Source organism: Chelonoidis abingdonii, chromosome 11 (assembly GCF_003597395.2).
Source record: "Chelonoidis abingdonii isolate Lonesome George chromosome 11, CheloAbing_2.0, whole genome shotgun sequence".
In the NCBI taxonomy this organism is placed as follows: domain Eukaryota; kingdom Metazoa; phylum Chordata; order Testudines; family Testudinidae; genus Chelonoidis; species Chelonoidis abingdonii.
The window spans coordinates 49202685-49223244 of NC_133779.1; the positions used below are offsets into that span (position 1 = coordinate 49202685).

A 20560-nucleotide genomic window follows, 5' to 3' on the forward strand; every position below is an offset into this window, starting at 1 on the left:
CCCACTTGAGCAGAGACAGTTGATTTGTGTTATGTGGCTAAACATCCCCAACAGGTCAGCTAGACACTCACAAGATCTCAGCCCAGCCTGCAACCTGAGCAGGATTTAAACCTACAGCAGCCATATGAAAGCACTAATCTCCTATTAGAAAACGGGTCCAACCTGACTCGGTCGATAGTGTTGCAATAAACTCCTCTATCTGAGGTATTTATCCCGTCTCAATCATTGTAGTATCAGCTCATCTCACAACCTTTAACACATTTATCCTCACACCCCTGCATGTGAGGCAGGGCAGCGCTGTTATCCCCATTGTGCAGATGGGGAAACTGAGGCACTTAGCGGCTAAATGACTCGCATAAGGCCAGAACTGAATGCAGGTCTCTTCAGTTGGAGGCCAGCCTCCTAACCATTGCTCCAGCCTTCCTCTTCCAGTCTCAAAATCATTCTTTACAAGTCAGGAAGATCAGTGGCCTGTTTATTGTGAGGGACTCGTTTGCATGCAGAAGCAAAACAGCAAGGTGCTGAATAATCAGAGGAAGAGGGAGAGCGAAATTTTATCTTAGAGCAAGGAGTACAGAAGAGCCGTTCCTGAAAGCAGCCAGTTCTTTGCTATTTATATCTGTGTAACTTGGAGCAGATCTGGCTCCTGAGATAGTGTAGGGTGGAAAATCCTTTATAGAGCTCTGTATTGTCAGGAAATGGATGTGTTTGTTCCCATTGTAGAGGCAACTTTAGGAAAGGCTGAAGAAGGGAGCAAGGGGAGATGGCTAGCTCAGTGGTTTGAGCATTGACCTGCTAAACTCAGGGTTGTGAGCTCAATCCTTGAGGGGGCTAGTTAGGGAAGTGGGGTTTAAAAAACAAACAAACAAAAACTGCCTGGGAATTTGGCCTGCTTTGAGCAGGGGATTGGAGTAGATGATCTTCTGAGGTTCCTTCCAACCCTGATACTCTATGAGCCTAATGGAAGAGGTGCATCTCAGGTCCTACAAGGTTGGGTCTAGCTAATGCTTGGATGGGAGATCTCCCACAGGGGCTCATGCCAATGCACCACACACTAGTATCTTTCTAGTTCCAACAACCTGTGTCATTGGCAGCTTTGCAAGGCTCCATGTCATGTACTAACTTGTCCCAGTAGAAGGGGGCAGGAGCTGCCTTAGCTCTGAAGCCCTTTTTTTTACTGTCAGAGGTCATCAGCCTTGGGAACCAAGGCCCTTGGAGTCAGCTCCAGCTCGCTGGGCAGTAGCAGTAAAGCAGAGTTGAGGATCTAGGCTACCCAGGGAGCTTTGCATGCTCAGCTGTTAGGGTAGAAATGCCTAGAGAGCTGGCTCCAGGTCAGACTATGCTGTCAAACCTGCCACTCCAGAGAACCCCAGTTCTAGAGGCCTGACCTCCAGGATAGGTTTAACAAGGACAAATAACTCCCTGGCCAATAGGGAATCAGGGGGTTTCTCCCTTTGGGGCCGTCCTAGCCCAGCACATGGCAGATCCCTCCATCCAGCCTAACCCTCTCCCCATGCTCATGTAATCCTACGCTGCCCCCATGGGGTTCCTGTGCCCCTGGCTAGCAGGGCAGAGCAGTGAGGGGGAAGAAAGCAGGGCAGAAAGAGGGCTGGGGGCTTGAAGACCCTCCTGGACTGTGCAGGGCTCTGCTCCACCTTCTTTGCTCCTTCCACACCCCCTACACTTCTCTCTCCTTGTCTCTCTTTCTCATCCATCCATTTTTCCCCATCCATCTTTTCTTTCTTTCTTCTCGTCCGTCCGTCCACCCATCCGTCCGTCCATCCCTCCTTCTCTCTCTCTTATCCCTCTTTAGCTCTTTCTTTATCTCTCTCTCCTCCAGCAAAAGTCTCAGGCTCCGCCCCTCACGCCCGCCTCCTCCGTCCCTTGATTGGCCGCGACGCGCACCACTGAGCGGCCGCCTTTGGGCCACGCCCCTTCGGAACGTTGTGTATCCGAGTCGCTTCCGGGCGGAACCCACGTGGAGTCGTCGGGGAGGGCGGCCCGGGTAAAGCGCTGATTCGGTTCGGTCCGGTCCCGTCTGCGGCGGCCCAATGGGAGGCGGGGAGCGGCTGGCAGCGCCCCGCCCCGACACACCCCTTCCCCGGGGCCCGGGAGCATCTTAATGAGCATCGAGCCCTGCCTGGCCTTGGCCCGGTGCGCCCTGGGCCTGGTGGCGCGCCCGAGCCCTGCGTCTTGCGTCCTGGGCATGGGGCCTGGGCCTGGGCCTGGGCCTGGGCCTGTGTCCTGCTGGGCATTGGGTCCTGCACTGCAGCTTCTGTACCGTGCATTGTGCAGCCTTGGGCCTGGCACTGCACCCGCTGTCCTGCGCTGCAGCTCCTGTACCGTGCTTTGTGCAGCCTGGGGCCTGGCACTGCAGCTCCTGTACCGTGCTTTGTGCAGCCTGGGGCCTGGCACTGCAGCTCCTGTACGTGCATTGTGCAGCCTGGGGCCTGGCACTGCACCCGCTGTCCTGCACTGCAGCTCCTGTACCGTGCTTTGTGCAGCCTGGGGCCTGGCACTGCACCCGTTGTCCTGCCTTGCAGCTCCTGTACTGTGCTTTGTGCAGCCTGGGGCCTGGCACTGCAGCTCCTGTACTGTGCATTGTGCAGCCTGGGGCCTGGCACTGCAGCTCCTGTACTGTGCATTGTGCAGTCTGGGGCCTGGCACTGCACCCGCTGTCCGCCACTGCAGCTCCTGTACATTGTGCAGGGCTCCTGTACCATGCATTGTGCAGCCTGGGGCCTGGCACCGTGTACCATAGGACCCTGACCCTGCACCACATACTCTCAGTTCTGAGCCCTGTCTCTCACACACTCTGGGCCCTGTGTTATTTACTGAGCCTCTGGAGCATTGGGCTTGAACTGTCTGCTAGGAGCCATTCATTGAGCATCATGCACCCTCAGCTTGAGCCATGCCCTAGATACTATACGTGCTGATTTATGAATCCAGCTCCACGTACTCTGGTTCGTGCCCCATCCACCCTCAGCTCTGAGCCCTGGGTCCTGGATTGCGCACTCTTGTTCTGTACCGCATCAGGGCAACTTGTGTGGTTGGCTGATGCACAGGTTGGACACTGTTTAACTCCCCTTAGCATGCTGCTAGATATTAAGAGGATGGTTGCAGTGGTTTGTAGGCCAAGCAGCAGAAGGGTGAGTACACCAGACAAAATGGAAGGTGTGTTTCCCTATTAGTGTTGGAAGGAGCATAGAGCAGTGGCTAGCATACTGTTCTAGGCTGCGGGAGATCTGGGTTTAAGGCCTTATTTCCCCATGGCTGTCTGTTTCTACATCCCCAAACTGGGGTCAAGCACTGCTCTAGAGGTGCACAGAATAAATCAGTTGAAGACTTTTGAGGTGCTGAGATTAAACTAACTTCCTCCAAGTGAGGTGGCTCTCATGTTACTAAGTGCAGGGTATTCCTAGCATGGAGCTCTGTCCCAGGGCTTTCTGGGACGGTGGCTTTGGGAAGATGCCATTCTCTAGGTTCCTGAGGATCAGAAAAGGCTCTCCTATCCCCTGTGCAGGTCTCGGCTGTGTTGGATCCCAGCTCTATGTCCACCTCTTCTCGCAGAGTGAGCCATGGCTGGAAGAGGAGGCAGAGGGAGGGGTCGGAGCCAGATGACCTTCAATGTGGAAGCTGTGGGCATTGGGAAAGGTGACTCGCTGCCCCCATCCACTCTCCAACCCTCGCCACTCTTCCCTGTGAGTCAGTCGCGTCGGAGTCCCGTTAAACACACAGTCACTGTGGCATGGGTGAAAGGTGCTGGACTGGCAGCACTGAGGCAGGGAGACCCCTGTGCACAGAGCAGGGAGAGCGGCGGGACAAACATCCCCCGCATGCTGCCCTGCCAGTGCCTCTCTCTTGACCTGGGGGGAGTCTGCTTGGCCTTTCAGCCCCCCCCCCACTAGCAAGGCGGCCGACTGGTGCCAAAGGGGGATGTGGAAGTGTGTCCTCTGGGAGCTGAGACCCCCCAGCTCATGGCTCTTCCCCAGCCATCAGGAGGGAGTAGCTTCTGGTTGCTGCCAGCCTGGAATTTAAGTGAATTCAGGCTGTAGATCGGGGTTTCAGCCTTTTTCCTTCTGAGCCCCCCAATGTGCTATACAAACTGCCTGGCTCATAACTACTGTTTTTCTACATATAAAAGCCAGGGCTAATGGGGGAAGGGATAGCTCAGTGGTTTGAGTATTGGCCTACTAAACCCAGGGTTGTGAGTTCAATCCTTGAGGGGCCCACCTAGGGATTTGGGGCAAAAATTGGTCCTGCTAGTGAAGGCGGGGGCTGGACTCAATGACCTTTCAAGGTCCCTTCCACTTCTAGGAGATTGGTATATCTCCACTTATTACTAACATTCAGGGGTAGCAAGCAGGGCCTTTGCTCAGGCTTGGGGTGGCAGGCCTTGGGTCACCAGCTTCAGCCCCATGCACTGGTGCTTTGGCTTTCTGCCTTTGGCCCCAACCAGTCTAATGCCAGCCCTGCTTGGCGGAGCCCCTGAAACCTGCTCACACCCCTGCCAGGAGGTCCCAAACCGCTGCTGAAGAGCACTCTATAAAATCTACATAGCCCCACCCCCCTCACATCTGTATACACAAACACACGCATCTGTGCCTAGACGCACACACTAATGCATGTGTACAGACACACCCATCCATATGTATACACCTATTCACACCACTGCCTATGTATGTACACACACGTGCACCCACATGTACGTATATACATAGATAGCCATGCATATGTGTACATACACACACCCATGCATACATCTCTGTACCCGGACATACACTTACACATATGTACGTACACACACACCATTATGTTTACACATCAGAGCTGGGCTCAGACCAAAGCCCTGGATCCTAACTCCCTCTCCCAACTTTAAGGTCTGGATTTCACAGCTGGGCCCCTTCTCTCATGATGCTGGACCCCTGTGTATGTATCATCAGCTTGGCAGCCCCAGCTTTGAAGCTGATACTTGCTTCTCTCTCATCCTGTCTCTGTAGCCCATGGAGTACAAGCCAGTCCCTCTGCAGACAGGTGAGGAGGTGGAATACATGCTGGCACTGAAGCAAGAGCTGAGGGGAGCCATGAAGAATCTGCCATATTATGTCAAGCCAGCCGCCCCCAAGAAAGGTACCGGGGGCAGCTCCAGTTGATTTAGGACCAACATATTAACTGGGTTCCCTGCCCCCCCTAAAAAAAAAAGTACTTTAGGCAGCTTAATGCAAATGAAAACACTGGGCCTGAATTCTCAGTGATGCTAAAGTCCTTTTACACATGAGGCGGTGGGACCTAGTGGCTGGTGCACATGGCTAGGACAGATGAGCCCTGGGTTCTATTCCTAGCTCCTTCACTAACCTGCTGGGTTACCTTGGGCAACTCACTTCCCTGCCCCAGTTTCCCCATACATAAAATGGACCTACTGATGATAAGCAATAGGTTTTTTTTTTATTATTATACCAGTCAGCAAGCATAAAGCAGCCTTAAATATAAGTTATACCCATTTTAAGGCCCCTTTATACTTTCAGATTGGTATAAAGGGGCTTAAATCTGGTCTGTGCTTAAAACTTGTACTGGTATAACTCTGTTGGGCAGTGGTGTGATTTTTTTTGCCAATATCGTTATATCAGTGCAACTCCTAGTGCGGACGCAGTTTTAGCGGTATAAAGGTGCCTTCTACTGGGCTAGTTTATTCTGGTATAGCTGTACCAGTGTAAGCATTTTATATTGTGTCCACACTACAGGGGTTGTATGGCTTTACTACACTGGGTTAGTTAAATGTGTAGACAAGGTCTGAGTTTAACTAAGCCCTAGTCTACACAGAGGGGGGAAGGATCGATCTAAGTTACGCAACTTCAGCTACGTGCTCATGGCGCTGGAGTACAGGAGTTGAGGGAAGAGGGCTCAGGGGTCGATTTATCGTGTCTAGACTAGACACGATAAATCGATCCCTGCTGGATCGATGGCTGCCCGCCAATTCGGCGGGTAGCATAGGCATCCCCTGAGAATTCAAGCCCATTTATATGCTTATTATAAAACTGCAGTGTTGACCTCTGTTTGTATGTTTCTTTTCAGATGTTGAGCGCTACTCGGATAAATATCAGATGTCTGGCCCCATTGATAATGCTATTGATTGGAACCCAGGTATGCATGGGAATATTTTACAGTCTAACCCTTGCTCACCTTTCTCTTCAGAGTTTTATTCTGGGAAAACTGTGATTCACAGCTGTGGAGAATTGCGAAAGACACAGCTAGATTTATCACCTTTATAACAACACCAGAGACACAACTATATGGCAGGACAGGAGATCCAGTGAAACTGAAAGGCAGCACATAGAGGAGTAGTGAAAGAAATGTTTTTATATAGTCTGTGGAACTCTGTGCCACAGGATATTGCCAGAATAAAAAGCATAGAGGAGTTAAAAGAAGTTTAGACATTTATATGGATAAGAACATTCATGGTTACATTAGATAGATTGCTAAATAAGAACAAATAATGATAGGTACATAAATTATAAACCCTCATACTTCAGGGCACAGACTAATCACTAATTAGTAGGAAGGAAGAAACTTTTGTTCTTCCATCATTGTCCACTCAAGGGTTATTGCACCTTCTGAAGTAGTTGGTTCTGGCCATTCTCGGAAATGAGCTATTGGAGTAGATGTACTATGAGTCTGACTCAGTCTGGTGATTTCCTTATTTGTCTTTGCAGATTGGCGGCGCTTACCGCGGGAGCTAAAAATCCGAGTTCGAAAGCTCCGGAAGGAGAGTGAGTATTAAAGAAAATAATGATTAATGCAAGGTCACCCAGCAGAGCAAGGATTAGAACCACAGCTCCTGAGTGCCTGGCCAGTGCCTTATCTACCAGGCTACACAGATTTGATAGTGGCTGCATTTTATTCCTAACAGAAGAAAAGAAACAATCCTTAGCCTGTGCTTGGTGTTCCCACAAGAGCTCCTATCTGGCTTCCTCCTAGCTCCCTTCTGGTCCTCTCATGCCCAGATTTGGAGGCAAGGAGCCCCACCTGGTCTGGTTTCTAGCCTGAGTCAGCAGAATAGCCCTACCTTCTGCCAAAACCTAACAGGGTGACCTCGCACATAACCCAGAAATGTAGCCCAATAATTAACAAGGTGTGTGTGACAGCGTCAGCCCTTATCCCAAGCCCTTATCCCAGCAATGGGAGCTTGGCCCGGTGGCGTGTGGCAGGGTTTGGAGCATGTCAGTCGACTGCAGCTTTATCATGATGCATGAAGGTAATGAAACCAACTCTCCCACTGCCCATCGCATGCTGTCCCCCAGGAATGCCCCATTGTCTGGCTGTGTTCTGACCTCCTCTCCTCCTCTGGGATAGGAACCACCATTCTGATCCCCAAGCACAAACAGCGGCTCCCGGTGGACAAGGAGGAAGCCATTAAGAAACTGGAGGTAACAATGATTTCCCTCTGATTTCCTGTGTGGGGAATCTTTCTGCGCCACGGCACTGTTGGGCATCAGAAGGGTATTATTTCCATCCTGGATTGCTGAACTACCCCTCTGGCCCCGTCCACCCCCCACCGCCATTCTGTGGCACACTCATTCAGGTAGCCATGAGGGGCAGCTCCGGGGACATCACACTTGCCGTTACTCACTGGGGCATGAGGTACCCCAGGATACACTTTGCAGGTGGCTGTCCGTGCCCGGCTGTGCTCTGTATATTTGGCCAGAAGTGGCTGCATTACAGCGTGGGTCGCCGGGGAGCTGAAGAGGGAAGTGTCAGGCTCTCAGCTGATGGCTCTGCGAGGTGGGATGGAGCCAGTGGGACGCCGGGGCGGTGTTCGCTCTCCACCAGCCTGGCTTGACACAGGGAATAGCACAGGAGCGTTGCTGCTGCTTGATCATCCTCTGGGCTTTTGTTTCTTATTAAATCCCAGACCCTTGAGAAGAAGGAGGAGGAAGTGACATCGGAGGAAGAAGGAGAGAAAGAGGAGGAAGAGGAAGGCAAGGAAGAAGAGGAGGAGGAGTATGATGAGGAGGAGCACGAAGAGGTGAGGCGCCTCTGGAGAGGCCGGCCAGCCACGCTCTCTGTCACTGAAGTCTCTGGACCCCATCCTGCACCCGTTGCTCTCAGTGATGGGAGCTTTGGCTGTGCAAGGGACTGCAGGATCGGGGCCTTTTATTCCCATGGGAAGCAGCTGGCTCAAGGGTTGAGTTGTTCAGGTCTGATCCCAGTTCCCAGCGGGCAGGGGTCCACGTTGCAAACGTCATCATCCCGGTTGGCTCCAGTCTCGGCAGAGAGGCTGAGCGAGCGGTTCGTTGTACCCTAGCGCAGGTCCCTCCAGGGCAGGGTGAGGAACGGGGGCAACTTGTCAAAGCCACGGCCTGTTCTGCAAATGCGCCAGTCGCTGGTCCTGTTCCCCAGCATTATAGTGCAGTGTCTTGTCCTAGAACGGCTAATTCCATTCTACCTCCCTGACTCCCCGTCCTCGTGGCTTCCATGGGACGTGTCCATCCCTTCCAGTTCCTGTCCCAAACTGCAGCGTTGCTGCGCGCTGTTGAACAGCCGCCCCTTCCCACCCAGCAGCCGCTGCACTCCCGGCAGGGGAGATGCCATTGCTTGCCCACCTGGGGCCGTTGACCTTTGCCCTCTGGTTCCCTAGGAGACAGATTACATCATGTCCTACTTCGACAACGGGGAGGAATTTGGGGCCGACAGTGATGACAACATGGACGAGGCGATATACTGAGGGGAGCCGGGTTGCTCGGATACCAGACTGGCGTGGACGGTGCTCGGACGCCTGGTGTCGCGGACTCCAGCCGTCTGCCCGCAGCAGGGACGGACGGGTGTGCCACGTTGGGGACGGCCGATCCCTCGGGGGAAGGAGGGGCCATGTCTGGGCTCGCTGGGGACACCCCCGTCCTTCCTCCAGCTCGGTCACCATTTCTGTCCCCGCAGTGGGAGGCTTGGATTCAGATCAGCCGCTGGGACACGGCCCTTTGCTTCCTGCCTGGCCTCCACCCCCCTTCGAGTGGGCCAGCTGGGGGTGCTGATGGGGCCTCACCTTGGAACCCTCCAGAGGACGATCTCGCGCTTCACCCCTAGGTGGTGCTTTTGATCCATTTTCCCAGCAGCTGCCGCTTGCAGGCGGATGGAAAATTCTGCTGGGACGGCTAGAGAATTGAACTAGGATAGAGGATTGAACTCCGGCTGACATAACCAGCATGTCCAAGTGACAGACATGCTCTGCCTTCGGACACCCCACCCCCCCACCCCCAGCTTCCCCAAGGGGTCCGGCTAGCTCAGCTGCAGGAGAAACTGACCAGAACACCACCTTCCTGGGACTGTCATGTCCTGTGTTAATTGGCATCTACCCCGAAGGAGGAGGTGAAACCAGCATTGAAACCCAGCAAGGAGTGGTGAGCGGCTCCCACCCCCACCTCCTTGTCATCTGGTCTGCTTCACTCCCACCTGTCTCCCCCTATGATCTGGAACTGATCTCCACTCCAGCTGTTTGATCTGCGCACACGGAGTGGGTGTGTTAGTCCAGGATTTTAATAGGAAATCTCACTGCACCAGCAGGCTCGTAGGGCTCTAAGGGGGAACATGAATGGAGCTGTTCTCCAGACCCACGTCCCTTCCCAGTCCTGGGCCTGATTCTCCAGGGCCTGATGCCTCGTGCAGCCAGCCGCTTTGCACCAGTGTGAGCGGCCTGGTGGGGTGCGAAGTGGGAGGTTGCACCAGCATTTTGCATGGGGGGTAAACAACCACACCAGATGCAGGGCCACAAAGAATCGGGTCTTTTGTGGGGGTGGGGTTCACAGAGGATCTTAATCTCATTTCAGACCCCGGGCAGCCACCCGCTTCCCTGCCTCCCCTTGCCCTGAGGAGTCACCAGCTGACTTTGAGGGATCTAGCCCCAGTCCTGGAGGTGCCCTATACAGGTTTCTCATGTGGCTGGTGTCCTGACATCTCCTGAGGTTCATCTCAGAATGGGATCCATCCTTCTTCACGTCAGTGACTTGGATCTCCCCAGTCTGCAAAGTTTTAATAAATGAGGGTGTTTTTACTGTTACTTTAAAATATTTTAGAGCAGGTGGGTTAATAAACGAGGGAACGTCTCCCTCCCCCACAATGATTTTATGCTGCTCAGTGGTTGAGGATGGTTGTAATGTATTCTCCCCTGCCACATCCTGCCTGGCTTATAACCCCCAGGCCCTACAGCCCCCCCCCCCCTTCTGGACTTGAGCCAGGCTGCAGGGACAGGGTGTCGGGGGGAGGGGCAACTCTTTGGTTTGACCCCCTGTTGAAAGAAACTGGTGAGTGCCCCTAAAATGTATTTGGATGAGTTTTAAAGAAAGATTCTGCACACAGAATTGTGTGTGTGCATGTTGTGTTTGTATACAAGGTGTTTGCACATGTGTTTTGTTGTGGCATTTGTGGCATTCTCACGTGTGAATTTGTTGAGTTTGTTGTGTGCTCCTTGTGCGTTTCTGCATGTGGCATTTTTGCATGTTTGTAAGGGTTGGTGTTTGTTGGGGATGGGAGCTGTGTTGTGTATGTCTGTGTCGATTGTATGTTGTGTGCTCCATGTGTTTGCATCTCTGGTATGTGTGTGGCACGGAGGATGTGCGTGTCTGGTGCCTGTGGGCATGGAGGATGTGCATGGGTGTATGTGTATCGTGCATATGTGGCACGGGGGATGTGTGTGGATGTATGTGTGAGTAGGCACGGAGGATTCCGTAGATGTATATGGTGTGTGGGTGTGTCTGGTGTGTGGCACGGGGGATGTGCATGGCTGTGTGTGTGTGGTACAGGGGATGGGTGTGTACATGTGTATGGTGTATGCGTGTCTGGTGCTTGTGTAGCACAGGGGATGTGTGTGGATGTGTATGGTGTGTGCATGTCTCTGGTGCGTGTGTGGCACGGGGATGTGCATGAGTATGGTGTGTGCGTGTCAGTGGTGCGTGTGTGGCATGGGGGGTGTGCGTGGATGTGTGTGGTGCATGTGTGGCACAGGGATATGTGTGGGTGTGTATGGTGTGTGCGTGTGTGGCATGGGATGTGCGTGGATGTGTATGGTGTGTGCATGTCTGGTGCGTGTGTGGCATGGGGGATGTGCGTGGGTGTGTGTGGTGCATGTGTGGCACGGGGGATGTGCGTGGGTGTGTATGGTGTGTGCGTGTGTGGCACGGGGGATGTGCCTGGGTGTGTATGGTGCATGGGCATTCCAGGTTTAGACTGAATCCTGGCAGACCAGCCATTGTTCACCCTCGTTCTCTTCAGTGCCCTCGCAGATGACACCCCCTGTGCATCTGATTCCACAGGGTGGGCCGGTGGCTTTAGGATGGTCATTCCTGAAGGAGCCTGTAGCCCATGGCCAATGCCTCAAACACTGAAGCCCTTGCCAGGAGGCCTATTAGCTGCTTCCCACCCCTCCTGCAACTTGGCCAGAGAAATTGGTTTTACTGGGAGCTTGGGGGCTAGGATCAGGCAGCGGGAGGCGCTCTGGGTTTTATTAATTTCCAGAGCCCTGAGATCCAAATTCTCCTTTCGGAGCCATAAGTGCAAGTCCATGGAGTTGAAGCGAGCGGAATTTGGACCTCGGGGTTAATTCGAGGGAAAGGGATGGGTTTGGAATGGAAATGACATGAAATGAATGTACCTAGATTGGAAGCTCTTTGGGACAGGACCTATCTCTTCTTTCTGTGTTTGTCCAGCACCTGGCGCCATGGGGACGTGGTCCATGACTCCAGTGCTCATAGGCACCATGCAGTACAGACAGTAGAAATAACGGCCTGATTCAGAGCTTACTTATTCTGGCATAAATCAGGAGTCAGTGAAGCCACGTAGGTGTCAGTCTGGTGTGAGATGAGAATCTAAATCTTGAAGAAAACAGAGTCACCCAAGAGACTAAACTCTCACCAAGTCTGAGCTGAAGCCATTTGAAGTCAATTGAAAGGTTAGCACGGATTTCGCTGGGCTTCAGATCAGGCCCCTGGAACAGCAGAGCAGCCAGAGATAGGAGGAAATCATTTGGATTCCTCTCTGCGAAGCTGTCGTTGAGAAATTCGAAAGGAAGGCTGCTTGTTTGCGTTCCAAGCAGAGCTGTCTGTGTCAGAGAGAGAGAGAGTGTGTGTGTGTGACTGTTAGGTGTCGACAGAGTTGCAAAAGCAAAACCCACCAAGGTCCACCACAAAACGAAACACACCAGTTGGAAAACCTTTATGGTACAGGCTCTGCCAGGTGTTTTTAAAGTAGCAGCTTTTGTTGTCTGGACTCGGACAATAGGTGGCATCACAGTCTGGTTGACTTGTTGCAGCTTTTTAACATTGTCTCTTTTTAATCACGGTTGGAATAAAAGGATTTGTCTGTTGTTAGCCCAGCTCGTTCTTTGCGGTCCAAGCTGGTGGGATCTTCCCCCAACCACTGCTGAGTGGGATTTGAGTGATGCCTAACCCTATTCCTGGCTTGTGCTGTGGACCCTGGGCAACTTCCCCCTCTCTGTGCCTCAGTTTCCCCTTGCACTTTCAGTGTGTCTTTCTTTACAGGGGTGTCTCCATGCCAAAGGGGAGCTGCTTTAACCAGTCTAGTTTAACGGGACAGTGAAAGCAGCCCACTCCCTCTGAGTGTGGGTGCAGTCATACCAGTATAAAGGTGCTCAGACCATCCCGAAAAGGGGAGAAGTTATACTGGGTGGTTGTACCCCTTTAACTATCCCAGAATAGCTACAGTGGGACAGTTTTGTGTCTAGTCCAGGTCCTAGATTGCAAGCACGTCAGGATGAGGTTTGTCTCAATCAACGTCTGCTTCTTCCGTAAGCCCATTCATGAGGGTTTGACAGTGGAGCGTTCCTGGCAGCCCTCCAGTCGCAAACCCTCCTAGCGGAGATCCAGCTTCAGCTCTTGCTGGTATCGCTTATACCAACTCTCCGATTGAAAGCAGCTGCATTTACGCTGGGGCTGTGGCCAGTGGAGTTAGGTTGTTCCAGGAGGGTATTTTTCACACTAACCAGCTGATCTATGCAGGCAAAACTTGTAAGTGTAGACCAGGTTTAGGAATAACAGTGTGTTCCTAACTCAAGGTAAAATGCGCGGGAAGACGAGGCAGTTTGCTGTTGTCACCTACGTTCCCCTGTAGTCTTTCACTTGACCTGCTAACTGGTGGGACAGCTGCAAACTGCCTTGTCTTCCCTTGGACCGGAACGGGCGTTGCGAGCGCATCTTTGTCGCTTGGGGATGTCTGCGTTCGGACGGGGGATGTAATTTCCAGTGCTAGCTCAGAGTAGCCTGACTATGTACTGAGTAGCTCACTGCGGCTAGCCGTTAGTGCCAGTGTGCCTGCGCTGCTGTGGTTAATGTGCTCGCTGGATCACAGTCCCATGCGGGTACGTCTGCTCCAGCTGGAAAGACAGAGAGGTGCGGGGCGATTCAGACCCACTCAGGCCCTCCTGGATCTGGCTCCTAGCCCCAAGGCTCGGCTGTGGGACCAAGCATGCGTGTGAAATTCATCCCGGGTTGTTTGTCTCCCTCTCTGAGAATAAGTTGCTGGAGCCGGGCCTGCGCTTGATCAACCGCCAAAGGCTGGATTGTCTGGCTGCAGCTGTCGTGTGTGCGCGGGCTCTGGCAAGGCAGGAGCTGGCTCTAGCCAGAGGTGGCAGGTGGGTGGGAAACGGGAGCTGTTTACAGAGCTGCACATGCCTTTCTCCTGCAGCGCCCGCTGGAATGTCCTCTCAGCCCTGTTTTCCAGCCGCTTTCCAAGAACTCTTATATTTAGCCACTTCCAAGAAGCAGCCAGGCATGAGTAAGAGCAGAAGAGGGGAACCGCCCCTTTTCCGAGGCTTATTCCACTGCAGAAAAACAGCTGGTGCTGGGAAGGGGAGTGGATACACGGGGATGGGGCGAGATTTCCACAGGGCACAGAAAGAGTGCAGGGTTCTCTGCCTTTGCCCCAGACCCTCAATTGGCACCAATGCCATCAGTCACTGATTTACATCAGCACAGGATCTGGGCCCATTTACCAGTGGTTAATTTTGCCTGTTTATCCTCTCTCCCCTCGTTTGTTTTCTCTTTTTTTCTCCAACTAAATTTCTTTTGCTTCACTGGTTTCGCTCTCTCAGGTCTTGCCTACACTCAAGCCGTCCCCCTGCAGCTCCTCCAGGCTAGATAAAGCAGTGTAACCCTGGCACGGCAGCAGTTCTAGTGGTAAGAAAGTGCCTTGGAGCAATGTAGTTCATTCCCATACAAGAAGGAGCATTGCATGGAGAAAGCCAGTGGGATTTAGGCACCCAAGTCACCTAAGCTCGTTTGAAAATGTCTCCCTTTGCCCACTTTGCAGTGGGGTGGGCAGCTGCCCAAGGAATGAGGCAATGGAAAATGAGGCCTGGGCACGTGCTTTGGGTAATTTTTAGCTTGCCCCTCAGTAGTGCCTTTTGTCTGAGGCTCTCAAAGCCCTTTACAAGCAGAGGGCTGGCTTAATGTGTCTCCCACCCATGTTACCCCATTGATGTCAATGGAATTACTCCACTTTTTCCCCAGCATAGGTGAGAAAAGAATTAGGCCCCTAATGCCTCCTGGTGAGGTCAGTGTCATCCTCCCTGTTTTGTAAGTGGGGAAACTGAGGCACAGAGCAGCTCCTTGACTTGCCCACAGTCATAGAGCAAAGCAGTGACAAAGCTGGGAGTGTCCAGGCTGTCTCCCAACGACGTCACGGCTCCTCTGTGACGTCCTGTTTGGATCATGCCTGTTTCCAGCGCCCTGTCCCTAAATCCAACGCGGTCCCTGCTCGTGGTGCTCCATGTCAAAGCCAAAGAGTCTCAGATGTTTTCCATGCAAAGGGCTTGAGGGCTTGGCAGGTGGCAGCTGGAAGGGGCAGGTGTGGGGCAAGGCACCAAGCTGGGATTTTTAGCGGCATGGAATTTTCCTTTGGCCTGCCGTGGCCGGAGAGGGGGAGTTGGGATGACGTCCAGGGAGAATGGGCAGCTGTCGAATCTCTGGATGTGGCACGGTCACTGGGTGACCTGTGGCTATTCGGTGGGTGATTTGGCCTCACCTGGAGATGCACAGCCAAGCAGCGCTCGGAGTAGGACAGCAGGGTAGCCTGCAGTACATTGGATTAAGGGCTGGTATAACGGTAAACGCAAAGTTGTAGCAGTTTGACTGAGGCCTGGTGGAGCTGACACACAGATTTTTGCCCTAGTCTAACTATGTCAGTTAGGGGTGTGATTTTCACTGACAGTTACACCAGTACAACTCCTGGTGCGGACACAGTATTGCTGGTATAAAGGTGCCCTATAACATACCAGTGTAGCTTAGTCCTCTCCCCCAAGAGCTCTTCTGTTTTGGCCTGGTCTACACTGGGGTGGGGGGAATTGATCTAAGATACGCAACTTCAGCTATGAGAATAGCGTAGCTGAAGTAGACGTATCTTAGATTGACTTACCTTCTGTCCTCACGGTGCGGGATCGATGGCCGCAGCTCCCCCGTCGACTCCACTTCTGCTTCTCGCCCTGGTGGAGTCCTGGAGTCCACGGGAACGCGTTCGGGGGTGGATTTATCCCCGATAGATTGATCGCTACCCACAACTGGACCAACACTGCGGAGGACTGTACAGTTCCGCTTTCCTTACACCGAGCTAGATACACCCTTGTGTGTATAGATCAGGCCTGTAGGCCTGATTCTAAACCCACTGAAGTGAAACTGATGCAACCCTGTGCACGGATGTCTTAAATTGATTTCAATCTGGCTTGTTGCCATTCAGCTCACCTGGATACATTTACAGACGCAAGCTAAAGCTATGCTCTGGTTCAAAAAGGAATTAATTCAGGGAAGGCCTGTGGTAATACAAGGCAGGTAAGATGATTACAGCTGCCCCTCTGGTTTTATAGTCTATGAATCTAAACTGTACTACGCCTTGTTACTACGTACCACGCTCATTGCCGGAGTCTCTGAGCTCCTTCCAGGCGTGTGTTACGCAAAGTGACTGCACATCTCTCACGTGTTGTTTGTTCTCTCATCCTCTCCCCAGAGACAGAGAAAGCAAGAGAATCTATGAAACAGAGGGAACAGAGTTTAAATGGCGTGAAATGGCCAGGCACAAATTTGCACCCGTTTTCAACTGCATGGTTTTTACACTGATTTCAGTTAATTCAGTGCAACCTCCACCTGTAGGAAATAACAGAGAGCCCCTTTCTTTCGTTCTTTGGAAAGAAACGTGGAAATTGTCTGTGCTCCAGTTAGAAGGTGCTGGATTTCCTGCGTTCAATTACTCCACAGGGCACCAGGCAGTAGTGCAAGCTGCTCCCTTCCCAGTATTGCTCATCTCTGCCCTTGCACGAGAAAGGGGGAGCTCAGCCTCCGTGCGCCATCCAAGAGGCCAGTGAAGGAGGGCAGTTAGCGCAGAGGGTAGTGGTGGTTTGGAGAAGTGGGAATCCAGCTGAGACATCCCCTGCTCCAAAACTCATCGCAGCTAAGAGAGGGACAGCTTTAAAGCGCCAGCCTCACTCCTCGCCTTCTCGGGCCACTCATGGGACGGGGGATCTGGCTGCACAGGCCAGATGTGCTGCCTTATCCACACAGCAGCTGGCCGTGTTTATGTGCCCTTGTGCTTGTGGCTCAGGGAACAGGGTGAACGTCAGGAGCAGCTCAGATGGGTCGGGTTCATGGAAACCGTCCCACCCTTCCAGGGCCTGTGGCCGTTGTTTATCCCAGGCTGCTGAGACGGAGCAGGAGCCTACGTGCAGAGTGTTGTCTCCCCAGGCGGGGAACTAGGGAGGGACTAGCGAGAACTCGATCTCCTGGCTCACTGTGCACGGCACAGCCTGTTCCCAGTGAGGTTTACGAATCGGAGCCGTCTGCCCCAGCCTTGGGATCTCAGCCCCTGGCCCCAGGGGCGACCTCCTCCCCTCAACTATCTGCCTCGAGATTGCGCACCATCCCTGCCAGGTCACCTCACCGACTCCTGGTCCCAACCATGCCCAGAACTGGTTTGTTATTGTCAGCACACTCTGGTTGTTATTGTAGGGTCACTTGTGAGCAGTGATCAGCGCACTCTGGCTGTTATTGTAGGGTCACTTGTGAGCAGTGATCAGCCACTCTGGTTGTTATTGTAGGGTCACTTGTGAACAGTGATCAGCACACTCTGGTTTGTTATTGTAGGGTCACTTGTGAGCACTGATCAGCGCGCTCTGGTTGTTATTGTAGGGTCACTGGTGAGCAGTGATCAGCGCACACTGGTTGTTATTGTAGGGTCACTTGTGAGCACTGATCAGCGCGCTCTGGTTTTTATTGTAGGGTCACTGGTGAACAGTGATCAGCGCGCTCTGGTTGTTATTGTAGGGTCACTGGTGAGCAGTGATCAGCGCACGCTGGTTGTTATTGTAGGGTTGCTCATGCTCACTGACCTGCTCCCACCCGTTGGCTGTAGTGTGAGACGTGATAACACTTCCCAGCATGCTCCAGCCCAGCCATTTGCGCTGAAGAGACGCCGCTTTCATTCCTTTCCCCTCAATGCCCACAGAGCCAGCCCAGTAATGACACCATCCCCATCCTGTTACCACGTCCCTGGTGGCAGGCAGTTTATGGGCATTTGGAGCCCTCCCCGATGCTGAAAGCAGGCAGCCGGGGGGATAAGTTCTGTGGCCAGCAGTGTTGGTGCATTGGTGACACCACCGACAATCACTTCCCACAGGACAGGGACAGGAAAAGCCCAGTGACCCCCGCGGAGCCGGCTGAGGCCAAGGCAGCCCTGTTCATTGAGGGTCGGGTTGGCCTCTGCAGCCCATCTCCCTGCGTGAAGCAGGGCACTGCCCCTTCAGAACCTGCCTGGGGGAGACCAGCTAGGAAACCCCACGGAGGGGCCAGGAAGGGGGTTGTAAGCTCAGCAGGGGGTGCTCTCCCTTCTGGGCCAGTGCTGGTCCCCAAGGGGTGCTGTGCAGTAGGATGGCTGGCTTGAGACACCCTTGCTCCATCACTGCTGACCTCAGTGCCCCGGCTGGGTGCTAGACGGTTCTGCCTGACAGGTGGCAGCACCTCCCTACGGAAGGCCACAACCCTGCAGTGTCATGACCTTTGGCCTTCAGGCTCAGCTGGACCCTTGTGCGATTTGAAACCACGTTGGGTCAGAGGCTCCGCTGGCGAAAACAGGAGCTGGGGAAGAGCTGCTGATTGACAGCAGCCGGGGATCCTCTCATGCGGCTGAGGCTGTTTTCCAGGGTGGAGCGGGCACTGGGGTGTGAATGTGAATGTTTTCACTTGCAGTCACGCCCTCAGCTCTGTCCTGGGCATCCCCCTGCCCTGGATGCTAGCGCTGCTCGGGCAGGCTGATCTGTGCTTCACTCATTCCAGGCTCTCCTTGCCCCAGCTGGACGTGACTCACAAGCACCCAGGGACTGGAAGTTGCTGTCGACGGCAGATGTCTCTTTTGCTCAGGTACTTACTGGGCAGGTTGCCCTGCACGTGCCCAGCCGGGCCAGTCCCACCTTGCTGGCACCAGTGGAGCTGACACCAGCCCCAGGCTGTCTGCAGATTCTTTTTGTTCGAGTGCTGGGCTGCTAGGAATGAAACTATGTAACAAGGATTATTATCGGAGGTTCTTGCCCCAGGAGCGGGGGCGGGGGGGGAGAGTGTCAGCACTGAAAGGTGGCCGAGGCAATTGGAAAACGTTTGCACATGGATTCCCTTGTCCCCGTGCATGTGGTGCTGCAATCAGACAGGTGCACTCTGGGGTTGGCTTATTTCTGCCAATTAATGGAAGTGTCAGGTGTTAACGGCTTCTGGAAGGCAGGTACCGTGCCACATGGGACCTCCGGGCTGATCTGATATAGACAGGAAGCAGGGTATGCTGGACTGCATTGACTATGGGTTTGATCTGGCGGGCTAACCACTGTCGAGTGTTTTTGTAGGCATCTTGGCAAAGACACTAGGTTCTTGGCCATCTGGAAGCAGAGCCAGAGTGGGCTCAGACGGGTAGCCACTGGGGATGCAGGGTCTGCCCCAAAGAGATGCCTTGACACCTGGCAACACTCTGGCCTCTTTGGCCTGTGGAGATATCTGAAGGCCTGTCTACAGATATGTAGGCCCTGTTCACACCAGCACAGAGCGCTGCACTTGATCAATTCCTTGCCGTTGCGGGGGCCTCGGGGCTTGGTTTAACTCGGTCCCCTCCGTTCTCCGCCCGTGGCACACTACAGCTGAGTCTCCTGAGGGCTGTGAGACTTTGGTCTCATCCGGGTAGTCGGGCTTGGGTGGTGTCTGGTGGCCCATAATGTGGAGGAGGTCAGACTGGACAATCTGACCGCAGACTCTCAGATGATATGACTAAGGGCTGCCTGTGGCACAGGGGGAGAGAGGAGGCGTGATGGAGTAGGTACCGTTTCTCAGTGGTCCTTGTTATTCCCAGACCAGCTCGCCCCTAGGAGAACGAATGGGGCTGCACCGGCACAGTGCCACAAGCACGGGGGCTTGCAGCTGGTTAGGCCAGGATCTCCTGGCCCCTCGCTGTGGGACGGGGCTGCTCACGGCCGCCTGGCCCTACTGCAGCCTGTTTCAAGTCCCCGAGACCCAGGCCATGAGGAACCTGATCTGGTTACAGCTCAGGGATGCTTCTCAGCTGAGATGGCCACGGAGGCAGATCCCATACGGGGCTTCCTGTTAGAGCTGGGCAAAAAAAATAAAATAATAATAAAAAAAAAAACAGCAAAAAATCCAGACACGGCGACACTGAAACGTTTCACAAATTTGCACCAGTTTCATCGAATTGTTCATGTAACACCCTCCCCCCCTCCAAAAAAACCCCCCAACAAAATCAATCTCCCTCCAAAGAAATGCCGAAAGAGGCCGGCCATCTTGATTTTTTTGACTTTCTCTTTGAAATTGATTTCAATTTTATTTTTCAAACATTAAAAAAGCTCCTGGATAGACTCCCAGATTCCGAGGCCAGAAGAGACCACTGTGATCATTTCATCTGCCCTCCTGGCTAACACCCGCCAGAGACCTGCCCCCAAAGAATCCCTAATAAACGGCTCAAAACTCAACACGCACCATTTCATTTGGAGTTGTACAAAATGCTTCGTTTGACTTGAAGCTATTTTTCCCCCCAACTTTTCTATTTGCCATAAAAAAATTTGGGGAAATAAAATCTCGTTTTCACATTAACACCAAAGACTTCCACCCCCCTCAATCCCTCCCCCCCCACACACTTTTCAGAAGTGCTCATCAGCTGAAAAATCAGCTACAGACACAGCTCTTCTTCCAGGGCACCCTGGACCACAGTTATAGCTCAGTCCCATGGCGGTGACTTCCAGGAGCGGCGCCAGGGTTTTTGGCGCCCTAGGCGGGGGTCCTTCCGTGCCCCGGTCGGCGGCAATTCTGCGGTGGGAGGGTCCTTCCGCAGCTCCTGGTCTTCTGGGCACTTCAGCGGGGGGTCCTGGAGCAAGTGAAGGACCCACTGCAGAATTGCCGCCGAAGACCCGGAGCGCAGAAGGACCCCCCACGGCCGAATTGCCGCCGAGGGTGGCAAAATGATGCCCCCCAAATCCTGGTGCCCTAGGTGATCACCTAGGTAGCCTAAATGGAAGCGCCAGCCCTGG

At 53.3% G+C, this 20560-nt stretch overlaps 1 protein-coding gene across 4 annotated transcripts; it reads left to right on the plus strand.

Moving 5' to 3' along the window:
- The first annotated feature begins 1946 nt into the window (after positions 1–1946).
- POLR3GL (RNA polymerase III subunit GL) lies at positions 1947–12353 on the plus strand. Of its 4 annotated transcripts, none has more exons than XM_032792186.2 (8): positions 1947–2005; positions 3524–3701; positions 5001–5130; positions 6073–6141; positions 6711–6767; positions 7351–7424; positions 7910–8023; positions 8636–12353. In XM_032792186.2, the coding sequence occupies exons 2-8, from the start codon at positions 3579–3581 to the stop codon at positions 8720–8722; spliced, it is 654 nt and encodes a 217-aa protein (XP_032648077.1). In that variant the 5' UTR covers positions 1947–2005; positions 3524–3578; the 3' UTR covers positions 8723–12353. The 4 variants fall into 4 exon arrangements, with proteins under 4 accessions (XP_032648077.1, XP_032648080.1, XP_032648078.1 ...); XM_032792189.2 differs by lacking the exon at positions 1947–2005 and adding an exon at positions 2767–2963; XM_032792187.2 differs by lacking the exon at positions 1947–2005 and adding an exon at positions 2996–3149.
- The last annotated feature ends 8207 nt before the right edge of the window (positions 12354–20560 follow it).